At 38.6% G+C, this 13,601-nt stretch overlaps 2 protein-coding genes across 3 annotated transcripts in view; one reads left to right on the top strand and one right to left on the bottom strand.

The window, feature by feature from the left end:
* Rps8l1 (ribosomal protein S8 like 1) overlaps positions 1-13,601 on the top strand; it is a 995,681-nt gene that overhangs the window by 119,340 nt on the left and 862,740 nt on the right. The gene's annotated exons all lie outside the window — the stretch shown is intronic.
* Myo3a (myosin IIIA) overlaps positions 1-13,601 on the bottom strand; it is a 216,088-nt gene that overhangs the window by 123,731 nt on the left and 78,756 nt on the right. The window contains exons 10-14 of one of the 2 annotated variants that reach the window (NM_001419731.1): positions 13,089-13,188; positions 10,732-10,848; positions 9,374-9,478; positions 9,196-9,279; positions 4,290-4,492 (exon numbers count right to left, since the gene is read on the bottom strand). In NM_001419731.1, the coding sequence (NP_001406660.1) occupies positions 4,290-4,492; positions 9,196-9,279; positions 9,374-9,478; positions 10,732-10,848; positions 13,089-13,188 (609 nt within the window). Of the gene's footprint in view, positions 1-4,289; positions 4,493-9,195; positions 9,280-9,373; positions 9,479-10,731; positions 10,849-13,088; positions 13,189-13,601 lie in introns of those variants that run through there. The other variant, XM_063276705.1, reaches the window with a different exon arrangement.

The following is a 13,601-nucleotide window of genomic DNA, read 5'->3' as shown; positions in this document are numbered from 1 at the left end:
ATTTGTTGAGAAAATAAGCAAGATAGACAAACCCTTAGTCAAACTAACTAAAAGGCAAAGAGAGAGAGAGAGAGAGAGAGAGAGAGAGAGAGAGAGAGAGAGAGACAGACAGAGACAGAGACAGAGACAGAGAGAATATATCCAAATTAATAAAATCAGAAATGAAAGGGGTATATAACAACAGATACTAAGGAAAACCAGAGAATTATTAGTTCTTAATTCAAAACCCTTTACTTCAAAAAAGTGGAAAGTCTAAATGAATTGGAAAGTTTTCTTGATAGATACCAGTTACCAAAGTTAAATCAAGGTAAGGTAAGCAATGTAAACGGTCCTATAATCCCTCAGGAAATAGAAGCAGGGGTCAGGTCTTCCAACCACACAAAAGCCCAGGGCCAGATGGTTTTAGTGCAAAATTCCAACAGACTTTCAAAGAAAAGATAACACCAATATGCCTCAAACTATTCCACAATAAAGAAACAGAAGGAACACTGGCCAATTTATCCTATGAGGCCACAGTCACTTTGATACTTAAACCACATGAAGATTCAACAAAGAAAGAGAATTTCAGACCAATCCTTTATGAACATTAATGAAAAAAAATGCTCAGTAAAATACTGACAAATTGAATCCAAGAACACATCTAAACATCATCCATCCAGATTAAGTAGGCTTCCCAGGGATACAGGGTTGGTTCAACATACAAAAATATATCAATATAATCTCTCATATAAACAAAATGAAAGGAAAAAAACCCCACATGATCATTTCACTAGATGCTGAAAAAGCCTTTGACAAAATCCAACATCCCTTCATGGTAAAAGTCTTGGAGAGTTCAGGGATACAAGGTGCACACCTAAACATGATAAACACAATATGCAGCCAGCCTATAGGCAACATCATATTGAATAGAACTTAAAGCAATTCCACTAAAATCAGGGACACAGCAAGGCTGTCCACTCTGTCTGTATCTCTTCAATATAGTCTTAAAGTAATAGGAAGAGCAAAGAGACAACTAAAGGAGATCTAGGGGATTCAAATTGGAAAAAAGAAGTCAAAGTATCAGTAGTAGCAGATATTATGATTATATTTCCCCAAAATTTCTACCAGAGAACACCTGTAGCTGATAAAGTCCTTCAGCAAAGTGTTTGGATACAAAATTAACTCAAAGAAATCAGTAGTCCTCCTTTCTATAAATGCTAAACAGGCTGAACAAGAAATCAGGGAAACAACACCCTTCACAGCAGTTACAAATAAATAAAAATATTTTTGTGTAATTCTAAGTTAGCAAGTAAAAGACCTGTATGCCAAGAACTTCAAGTCACTGAAGAAGGAAATTGAAGAAGTTATCTAAAGATGGAAAGACTGCCCATGTTCATGGACTGTTAGGATTAACATATTAAAAATGGCCATGTTACCAAAAGCAATCTACAGATTCAATACAATTCCCATGAAACTTTTGACACAATTCTTTATAGATCTTAAGAAAACAATTCTCAACTTCAAATGAAAAACAAACAAACAAAAACCCAAACAGTCCTGTATCTAAACAGGACTAAAACAGTCCTGTATAATAACTGTGTGAACTGGAGGTATCCCATAACTGATTTCTAGTGTTCTAGAGAGCAATAGTACAAAAACAACATGATATTCACATAAAAACCAGACAGGTTCATCAACGAAATCAAACTGAAGACCCAGTAATAAATACACACAACTATGGGCACTTTATTTGTGACAAAGAAGCCAAATCCATACAATGTAAAAAAGAGGATCTTCCACGGATGGTGCTGGTCAAACTGGATGCCTGTGTGTAGAAGAATGCAAATAGATCCATATTTATCACTCTGTACAAAACTCAAGTCCAACTGGATCAAAGACCTCAACATAAAACTGATCACACTAAATTTAATAGAAGAGAAAATAGGGAGCTGCCTTGTTCAAGGTACAGGAGACAACTTCCTGAACGGAACACCAACGGCACAGGCACTAAGGTCAACAATTAATAAATGTGACAGCATAAAACTGAAAAGCTTCTGTAAGGCAAAGGACACTGTCACAGCCTACAAATTGGGCAAAGATCTTCACCAACTCTACACCCAACAGAGGACTAATATCCAAAATATATAAAGAGCTCACGAAATTAGACGCAAACAAACCAAATAACTGAATTAAAAAATGGGGTACAGAGCTAAAAAGAATTCCTAGCAGAGGAATCTCAAATGACCAAGAAGAACTTAAAGAAGTGCTCAATGTCCTTAGTCATCGAGGAAATGCAAATCTAAATGACTGTGCAATTCCATTTTACTTCCCATCACAATGGCTAATGTCAAAACTCAAGTGATAACACATGTTGTTGAGGGTGTGGAGAAAGGGAAACATTCCTCCATTGCCGGTGGGAGTGTAAACCAATACAACAACTCTGGAAGTCAATTTGGTGCTGTCTCAGAACATGAAAATAGTTCTACCTCAAGACCCAGCTATAGAACTCTTGGGCATATACCCAAAAGATTCCTACTATACTATAGGGACACTTGCTCAACTATTTTCATAGATGCTTTATTCATAATAGCCAGAAACTAGAAACAACCTAGATGACTCTTAACTGAAGAATGAATAAAGAAAATGTGGTCCATTTACACCGTGGAATACAATTCAGCTATTAAAAACAAAAACATTGTGAAATTTGCAGGCAAGTTGATGGCATTAGAAAATATCATCCTGAGTGAGGTAACCCAGACCCAGAAATTCAAGTATGGTGTGTAGTCTCTTATAAGTGGACATTAGCCATAAAGTACAGGTCCACAGACCCAAAAACCTAAGTAAAAAGGAGGCCCAAGAAAGGATCCTTGGATTGCACCTAGAAGGGGAAATGAAATAGACATTGGAGATGAGTGGAGGGAAGGAAAAGGGGTTAAGGAGGGGAACAGGGCTGGCGATCAGATGTGGGATAGGGAGGGCAGGAGAGGGGTAGGGGAGGGAATAGAAATCGGTGTGGGAGGACATCTCTGGGCTGAGATCCGGGAGACCTGGGAGACCCGCGAACAGGAGGCTCCTGGGAGTCTATGGAGGGTGATCTATCTGAGACCCCTCTCAGCTGGGGATATGGAGTCAGAAATGGCCACCTCCCAGAGCCAGGTGGTACTTTCTGTGGAGGGAGGGATATTCCAACCACAAAATCTTTGACCCAAATTTGTCCTGTCTGCTAGATGTGTATCGATAAATATGGAGCAGAGATTGAGGGAATGGCCAACCGATGACTGACCCAACTTGAAAACCATCCCATAGGTGCAGAGACCCACAGACAAACATTAGACAGAGCTCAGGAGCCCAAGGAGTCAAAGAACACCTCAAGAAAGCACACAGAATTAATTAACCTGGGCCCATGGTGGCTCACAGAGACTGAACTACCAACCAAAGAGTACACTTGGCAAGATTTATACTCCCTACACATTTGGAGCAGATATGCAGCTTGGTCTTCACGTGGGTTCCCTAACAATTGGAGCGGGGCTGTCTCTGACTCTGTTGCCTTCCTTTGGATTCCCTTTTCCTAGTTAGCCTGCCTGGTTGGGCCTCAGAGGGTGAGGCAGTACTTAGTCCTGCTAGGATTCAATGTGCCAGGGCAGCCCCTTGGGAGGCTTTCCCTTCTCCAATGAGTAAGGAAGGGTGAGTTGGGGTAAGGGTTTGTGAGGGAGAGACTGAAAAAAGAGGAGGGAGGGGGTTGTGACTTGGATGTAAGGTAAATAAATAAGTTAATTGATGAAAAATTGTAATAAGAATTGAAAAGCAACAACAAAAAGCAAACATGAGTTGTTTTAATGGTCTAAAATCAACTAGTAATAAAAATAGCCACACAGCAGAACATTCCTGAATATTTTATTAGGTCTGTTGTGTGTAAACACAAGAAGGAGAAAATAAAAATATCTATGTTTATTTAGAAAAAGAGTAATAGTTATATTTAAAAGAGAAGCAGAGTCTATTCTTTTTTAATTAAATTCCTCATTGATTTTTGTCTGGAGAAATGAGGTCTTTTTACTTGCTCTTCCCAACTCTGTTCATATCTCCTCTGTGGTAGCACAATTATTAGAGCATTCATTAATTCCTTTATCAGATGCTAATATATGTGAGAATAAAGCTCTGGTGAGGGGGTCTCTTTACTTCCAATAATAAGTAACTTACACATAGTAGACTATCAATAGAATGAGGAGTTTGGGAGAACTTTTAACTATGTAGGCATTATTCTTGCATAATATTATTACCCAGAAACTGAGGTATCTCTGACATGCACTTACATGGCTTGATGAATGACACGGGATTTTTCCAGGAGATATTCAGAAATCTGTGCTCCAACTACAGCTCCAGAAGAGGTAAATTTCATTTCTAAGTATTTTCCAAATCTGCTGGAATTATCATTTATAATAGTGCACGCGTTGCCAAAGGCTTCAACCAAATTGTTCATTTGTAAAATCTTCTCTTGCAGGGTTCTATTATTAGCCTGGGTAAAGATGTCAAGATATAAAAAAGCAGTATAAAATCAATTAGTTGCTAATAAGTTGTCTTTTTATAAGTACTTTATATGCAAACAAAAACATAGGAGAACATATCTTGGTACACTGCCAGATGCTACAATGGGGTCCATATGCCCCTCCTGTACACGTTTTCACACACTTTCTCAGGAACACAGGAAGAGACATTTTCTCTCTCCTTATTCACACACAGTTCTGTGCTTGACATGACTTGAAAATACAACCTACAGGTGGTCTGCACAGAGTATACCGTCTCACTTTAAACCTAGATATTGGACTACATCTAAATCTTTCTTAAAGCCTAATCAACTTTCCTTGTGTTTACAGAAATTTCTAAGCACGAAAGTAAGAGAATAAAGATATTTTGTGAATGCAGACATGGAGGGAACAAATGACAAACAATCAGAGCAGCTCATCAGAGTGAATGGAAAGAATGGAGTCCGAGCCAGGTCACAGCTTACCTGGCTGCCCAGCTATCCCACCCCATCTTTTAGAAAAGCATGTTCACATCCTATCCCCTTCAAGCAGTGATTCGCAACCTTCCCAGTGCTGAGACCTTTTTGTTTTTTTCCATCTTTATTAACTTGAGTATTTCTTATTTACATTTCGATTGTTATTCCCTTTCCCAGTTTCCCAGCCAACATCCCCCTAACCCCTCCCCCTCCCCTTCTATACGGGTGTTCCCCTCCCCTCCCTCCCCCATTACCACCCTCCCTCCCCACAACAATCATGATCACTGGGGGTTCAGTCTTGGCAGGACCAAGGGCTTCCCCTCCCACTGATGCTCTTACTAGGCTATTCATTGCTACCTATGAGGTTGGAGCCCAGGGTCAGTCCATGTATAGTCTTTGGGTAGTGGCATGCTGAGACCTTTTAATACAGTTCCTCATGTTGTGGTGACAACCCCCCCTCCAAATCAAAATATTTTTGTTGCTATTTATAATTATAATTTTGTTACTATTACATATCATAATGTAAATATCTGATATGCAGACTGTAGGTGATATGCAACCCCACAAAGGGGTTGCAACTGACTGGTTAAGAACTGCTGCCTTAGAGGGTTAGGAGTACAAGTCATTTTGCATCTTGTTGGACATTAGCTTAAGGACCTTAAGCCTAGAACCTTGCTGAGACCACATTTAAGGAATTAGAAGTTTTCAAGTTGATGGAGAATGCTACTACTTAGAACAAACCTTTAATACAGTTCCTCATGTTGTGGTGTCCCCCAAATATAAAAACTAATTTTGTTGCTACTTCATACCTGTAGTCTTGCTACTGCTATGAATGATAATATAAATATCTGATATGTAGAATCTCTGATATGTAGCCCCTCAAGGAGCCATGTAGCTGATGCTGAATCTGTCTTGATGAAAGAAAGAGGCTATCACAGTGAGGCTGAAAAGTAGCACAGAGATTTTCAAGTATAAAGAAGCAATATGGGGCAAGAGAAAACAAATGGATCCTGAGACAAACTTGGCTCTGTCAAACATTTTTGAGTGGCTTTTACCTATGACAAGCAAAAGAGCATCTTCACTACCCGTATTAAATAGCCTTAACCTGCTACGTGAGGACGAGAGGACTGCAAAGGAAAATTCCATTCACCAGACAACCTATTTGGCATCTGTGAAATCTTTATCAAGGACAAAAGTAACAAACAAGACAAGACCAGGCAAGGGCAGAATTCGCTCTCGGCACGCATGTACACACACACACACACACACACACACACACACACACACACACACACACGATCTAATCACGTCAAGATCTAGAACAAGGTAAAGATTAGATTAAGCAATTTGCTCCCATCTACAGAACAGCATCCACAGATTTCTAATCCATTATTGAAAACCTCTATCAGCTTAGAAATCAAAGACTAGCAAGGCCCTTGTAGACAACACTTGTGTCACCTAATTCCCATTTTATATTGTAGTGGTCTGAGTCCCACTCTTCCCCTGTTATATTTCATTTCAGTGTCCTCCAAGAACTTTAAAATGTTCTCTACTGTAGCAGGAAGTTAATGGGCATGGGAACAGGAAGGGACTGACATGAGATCCTTGTGACAGCACAACCTTGAAGAGCCATGACCCGGAGGGCATAGGTCAGAAGAAAGCATGCTTACGTACACTCCTTATCAGTACATGTGGCAGGATATATGGAGGGAATTTCCCTGAATGTAACATGAGCATGGAGTTCTTTCTATGCATAATCTTGAAAATAAGTTAGGCTCAGGTGAGCTGTTGCCTTTGGCTATGCGGCTCTTGCCTTTTATAATAGATTGTGAGCCATGTACCAGACAACAAGGTTTTAGTTTTCTTACGTTGCCGGGAATAGAGTCCAGAGTTTAAAATATGACAGACAAGTACTTTATCATCGAGGGGTAGTCACAGCTCTATAACATCTACCTTCTGGGCTTATTAATAAAGTCACTGTAAATATTTGTATGTACATGGGCTTTTATTTCCTTGCTAGGTAGCAGCAGGGTTCTTGAGTTGCATGGAAAATGCAGTTTCACTGTTGAAGAAGCCCGTGAGTTGCTTTCCAAAGTGACTGCGCTGTCTTACTACCATTGTTCTCAGTCACTACTAATTGGCATTGTCATTAATAACAGATGAGAGCCCAGATGCTCCAGGACTAGTCAACACTTCCTCTTCTCAAACTCTTAAACAACAGTCTTTAGCCACTTTAGTAAGCATAAGGACGGATCTAATTAAAGTCGTAATATGCATTTCCCAGTGTTGAATGATATGGAGCAACCTTAGGAATGGTGACAGACATATACACAGCACTTTTAGAATTGACCATTCAGTTGTTGTCCATTTCTTGTCATTTAATTTCTTAATTTAGGGTTTAGTGCATTTTCGTATAGAAAATTAGTTATAAATTTGTTAACATTTCCTCTTGAACAAAGCTTACATAGGCATTTGCTTTAACGTTAACAACATGGTCAGATCATGGAATCAAAGTCTTCTTTTTATGAGTTGTGTACTTTGTGTTGAATTTAAGAAATCTTTTATTAATGTAATACCACAATAGCCTTCCCTACTTTGTTTTATAATCTGTGGTTTTCTATTGATACTTAATATCTATTTCGAGTTAACTTTCTATAACCTGAGGTCTAGACTGAGGTTGTGCTTGTGAGGGTACACGAAACTCCTCAATACTGTTTTTTGAAAATTAATTATATTAGGTGACTAACCCTGTTTGACAAAAATAAGTATGTGCAGACTCTAGTCTGTTCCATTAGTCTGTCTGTCACCATTTGGAACCCTGTAGTAAGTCAGAAAGAATACAGCCTTCTGAATTCGTTCTTTAAAAAACCTGAGGGGTTGGGATTTGGCTCAGTGGTAGAGCGCTTGCCTAGCAACCGCAAGGCCCTGGGTTCGGTCCCCAGCTCCGAAAAAAAAAAAAAGAAAAAAAAAAAAAGGAAAAAAACCTGTTTGGTTCTTTTTCCTTTTCATGCAGCTTCCCCCCTCCAACTTGGCACACTAATGCCCATTCAATACTGCTGCTGGAGGAGGAGAAGGAGGGGATAGGGGGATGGCAGGTTATTACATACAAATAATTTCATAGGGAAGACAGAAAGGGGGGCCTTTTTAGAGAAGGGGAGGGAGGTAAACACAGAAGAAGGAGGGAGATGGGTAAAATAACAATAAGGAAGCCTGAAAAAGCCACAAGGAATCAAACTATTGACTACTCACTTTAAAAAAAATTACAATACACATAATTATGTAAATATAGTTTTAATGACCTTTTCTCTTCTGGGAGGATGGTGCTCCTTCCAAGATCCAAAGACCACCTACCAACTGCTCCAATACCAGACATGAGAAGCTCTTTCTGGAGTTGTTCACCAGGGCTGTCCAGGAGATCCCCAAAGCATCCAGCCTCTGGCTGTTACCTTTGTTTTACCCTGAGAGGTGAATGGTCTCTACTGCAGAAGACATCATGCACTTGGGAAGCAGAACCCAGAGATCTTTGAACTGAAATTGATGTAAACACACTGTCTCTGAGGACTAGCTTTCATGGTACCAGAGGGAACTATGCAAGTTTCCAAAGGAAGAAAGCAGCCAACAGTCATGATGCCTGTGAACCACATCAATGATCAGCCCAGAATGATAGCCTAAGTGTCCAGTATGGCATATATACTTTTAGGCAACTAACGGCTTTTTAATCAGACTTCAGACCCACTCAACAGAAGAGAAAGCCTTGCCTGTTACCGGAAACGTAGCTAACCGCTCAGTGTCAATGAAGACACTGTAATTGGAGGAGAAACTACAATCACTAAGCTACTAAACCAGCATAATCTCTTAAACCTTATAAAACCTTTTGACCTTGTACTTACAGATAAATGTGGCATCCACCCCTCACCAAGTAAACTCCTTTTTGTACCAGAGATCATGAAAGAAAGCCACAATCAATCAAAACACAGAGTTGAAGAACACAGTCCCAGAGGATACGTCTACAAAACACTCCCACACATGAGGCTTAGGGAATGTGCTCCTAACCACTGAGATTGCTCCCATCCCTGTTGATATATTTTAAAATTCAAATGGTAAGAATTGTATCTCACCATTTGCATGCATTATCAAGTATGGGAGCTAGTGGATACTAATGTAATTATTTATTGAAACACACAAATATTTCTATTATGACAGGAAAGAAATAATTCTACCTTTCCAAGCACAGTGAGGTGTTGGACCAGAAGATGAGCACTCTCTGTCTTGCCAGCACCACTTTCTCCAGAAATAACGATGCACTGCAAAGGAGGGAAGGGGAGCCATGAGAGGACTGCATCTCAAGGACACTCAGGGGCTCCCAGTGAAGTAAGGGATGTGGAAAGCCTGCCTTACCTGGTCTGCATTATATGTCACCATAGACTGGTATCCCAAGTCAGCCACTGCGAAAATGTGAGGGGGGTTGGCAGTTCTCTTTGCTCCAATATACAACTTCGAAAGCTGCAGTTAAAGTGGATAAATCTTATAGAGTTTTTTGTCTTGTTTCTGTTTTTATAGATTATTTATATAGGCAGTTTTATTATTGGAAGCCAAAGATAAACAAAATCTACTGGAGCAAAACATTATTCACATATGTTCTTCATGTATGTATTTATGTATGTATGTATGTATATATGTATATATGTTATATTATATATGCATGTATGTATAAAAATTATGTATATATGCATAAAATATCCACGGTGTATATATATATGTATATTTATATATATGTTTGTATGTGTGTGTGTGTGTGTGTGTGTGTGTGTGTGTGTGTGTGTGTAGGGACTAGTTCATATACTGAATATAACATGAAATGACAAAGTGACAGAGTGATGGTGGCATTTAAATGATTCTACATGCTATTTCAATGGAGAGCTTAAGGCTTCCAAATGTGATTATTTGTTTATGTGAAAAACTTTACAAATAATAGAATCAGAAATTCATTTTTGACTACTTCTTGGATATGGCAATGTCTGACATGTGACAGCTTTTTCCTATCTCTTGATTTAATTTTTACAATCTCACTTGATTTGCATGAAATTGTCCCATTAATTCAGAGCAGAATTTTACTAAGCCCAACCTTTTTATAGCCCAGGCCAATGTTGGGAAGCATATTCTTATCCTGTACATTTTAGACTGGCATTTTAATAAGCTATTAAGCATAATATTAAATAATGTTTTAAAATGAATAGATAACTAAAAGACAATAGGTCTAATTAAAAATGAAAAACAGTCTTGTTTAATTCTATATTTAAAGCTTCAGTGGCTGAGTAATTGATAATTAAAATAGTTTTCCTCATAAAGCATACATTGTATGGTAGCAATGAACCAATTACCACATTAAGAGAAATTTAAAATATCACAATGACAAATTTTACAGTCCTTATGTATGCTATATATAAAAATGGTGTAGCTATATTTTGACTCTCCAATGCTCAGTTCAGAGACAGACATTGAGTATACTCGTTTTTAGATATCATTTGGGAATAGGCTGTTACTAGGAAAACCATGTAATTCACAATCTCACACATATTTTTTGGAAAAAAGACCACAAATAGTACTTACATTGATTTCATATATTTTCCTATGAATATATCTATGTTTGAATGACCAATTTGTAATAGTTTACTCCAAGGGCTGGCATCCATTTTAATTAAGAGTTTGACTACTAAAGTTATTTGTACAAAGGGAAATATAAGCCACACACATACCTTTGTGGAATAAAGACCCAGACTCTGAAAAGGGTTAAGTGCAATGAGTATATCTCCCACATAGATATAGATCTGATCTCTGGAATAACACTTCTCAAGGTGTTCAGACACTGTGTTCTGCAAGCAAGATAGAAGCAATTTCCTCTCTTAGTCAGCATTCCTAACTCAAGTGCAGTGTCAAAGGCCTGCAGTCCTAGCATGCGCCTGCAGTCCTAGCATGCAGGGTGGTGAGTCAAGAGGATCCGTGGAGAGGGGGAGGAGAAGAAACAAAGTCGTTTGAGTCCAGCTGCACCTTAAATGCTGAACAGGAATTAATATAAACACCTGGAATCTTGACTGAGGCTTAGAACGAGATCCCAATAGCAAACCAAATACCACCATGCTCGTAAACCAGGTGACTTCACAGGCCACCACATGACTTTGAAGGGTAAAGTAGAATATCATTTTTAATTTTTTTTAAGATGGGGTCTCATGATGCAGCCCTGGTTGGCTTGGAATTCATTATACAAAAAGGCCAGCTTAGAACTTACAGAGTCTTTGGCTATGCTATGCTGGCATTAAGGTTGTGTACTGCCATGCCCGCTGGAAATGCTGATCTTAAATGCACTTTACGAAGGGTCTATATTTTGCTCATTATATATTGTATGTTATATCTACATACAGTATGTTAAATTATTAGTTAAATAATCTTCAAGGAAATAAGTCAGTGTAGCAGATGAAATAAAGAAGACTCTAGAACAAAAAGAGAAGAAAGAGTGGGCATGATTTTATCCCAATTCAAGGTGATTTAATGGTGGTGTGCCTTCTACTTAGACATATGGGTATGTGAAGTAAAAAAATTCAGAAAGTAACCTGTCCAGTTAATCACATGACTATATGAATTGATTTTAACAGTGTTCCAATTATCATGGGAAGTTCACAACACAAAATAAAAACAAAAGATCTTGAGTAAACCAGGGAGAAAAATACAAAACCCAGATAGCAGATTAATATGCAGGCTGATAGCTGATATGATTGGTGAAATATTTACACTACTCAACCTATGTCTTCACAGCATTGGGAGATTTGGTAGGAAATGATTCAGAAAGGCAAGAACGATCTCTGGCTTGCAAATACTACTGGATTTCAAGATCTGTGATGATCCTGATGGTTATTTTGAGGAAGTTGTTTACACATTCTGAGTTCACTACAATGACTGTGTTAATCATCTTTCCACAAATAGTTGAGATAAATCAACTTATAAAGAGAAATGGACTGTTTTGTAGGATTAAAATGGTATTTGTTCTTTTATTTTTGGTCCTGGATGGAGCTATACATCGCAGTGGAAACACGTGTCCCATATCACATGAAGAAAAGGCCAGGATGTACCTACATTCCCCTTCAAGGGCATGCCTCATATTGGACTAAGACTTCCCTTCAGGTTCTGTACAGCAGCCCCTTCTGGCCCAGAAAGCCCAATGTTTTCATCAACTGATGTGGGAACAGGACTGAGGAGGTGGTGGGAGGTGGGATGAGAAGCAATGGTGTCAGCGAATGGAGTGAACGAATTCTGGGAATCAGACTCCGGAGACCAGCATCAAGGTACAAGTCTCCATCACACTCTTTCCTTCAGAAGATTGACCTCCACATCCCTTATAAACTGAAGCTTTGCTCACCCTTGTTGATGTAATTTGGGTTTGGGGCTTTATAAATCCTAATCTGCCTTTCTCTAGGATTGAAAAATCTTTTCAGCATGAGCTTCTCTTGACTACATGCCATTAAAAGACTCTTAATCTGACCCTCCTTGAATGCCATTCTTCTGTATATTTTGTGGGTAGGACATGAGTCAGACATGGTGGCTCATGTCTATAATCTCACCACATGGGGAGAACAGATATAGGATTGATGCAAGTTTGAGAACAGCCTGAGCTATTTACAATGAGTTCCAAAGCAGCCAGGGCTACATAGAGAGACCAGGCCTCAAAAAAGCGAGAAAGAGGCACATACACAGAAATATATGCATGCATGCACACATACTGTACACAAGCAGATATCATGTATGACATTATAGATGATATTTAAAGAATCTTTTGTATATATCAGTTCTCGAAATAAAAAAACATGTAGATGGAGTGGAGAGATGTCTCAGAGTTTAGAGCCATTGTTTCTTTTTCAGTAGACCCAAGTTCCATCCCCATTTCCCACACGGCAACTCACAATTATCTATAACTCGAGTCCTAGGGAATCTGAAGCCCTCTTCTCTACACCAGCTATGCACACGGTGCACAAGTAGGCAAAAGATTCACACATACAAAATACAGTAATTCTAGATCTCATAAAAATTAGAATGTTTAAATTTAATTAAACTCAAATCTTACCTCATCCAAAACATCTAGGGTGGCCAAATCATCTACATCCTTCAGACTGGAAATGAGAGATCTATTTAAGTTACCTTTCTTGGTATGAATTCGTTCATGCCTGTGAAGAAAATCCATTTCTGACTTAGGAATTTATTGCTGATCTGTGTGGAAGTTTTAGGTACACAGGGTACTGGAAATCTCTTCTGTGCTGTTTATAGACTGAATGAGAGCATGCTAGAAAATATCATCACACATTTGGATCTTTAATTTTTCTCCTTGGCATTAGAAAAGCACCACATATTAAACTTACAGTACCTCACAAATGATTGAAGGGACATCATTTCTAGTATGAACCTTCCTTGAGTAATTTGAAATGGGAAAAGAAGGATTATCACCAAACTGGTTAAAAATATAAAGAAGTATCATTGACATTTTGATATGTGGTTGAAGCTACTACAGATATTGAATTATGAACTCCTGAATTCACTTGGTATATGATTTTTTCTGAGGTAATGTCAGGCCACTGACAGT

This window comes from Rattus norvegicus, chromosome 17 (genome assembly GCF_036323735.1).
Source record: "Rattus norvegicus strain BN/NHsdMcwi chromosome 17, GRCr8, whole genome shotgun sequence".
In the NCBI taxonomy this organism is placed as follows: Eukaryota; Metazoa; Chordata; class Mammalia; order Rodentia; family Muridae; genus Rattus; species Rattus norvegicus.
This window is presented reverse-complemented; position numbering and strand designations above follow the sequence as displayed.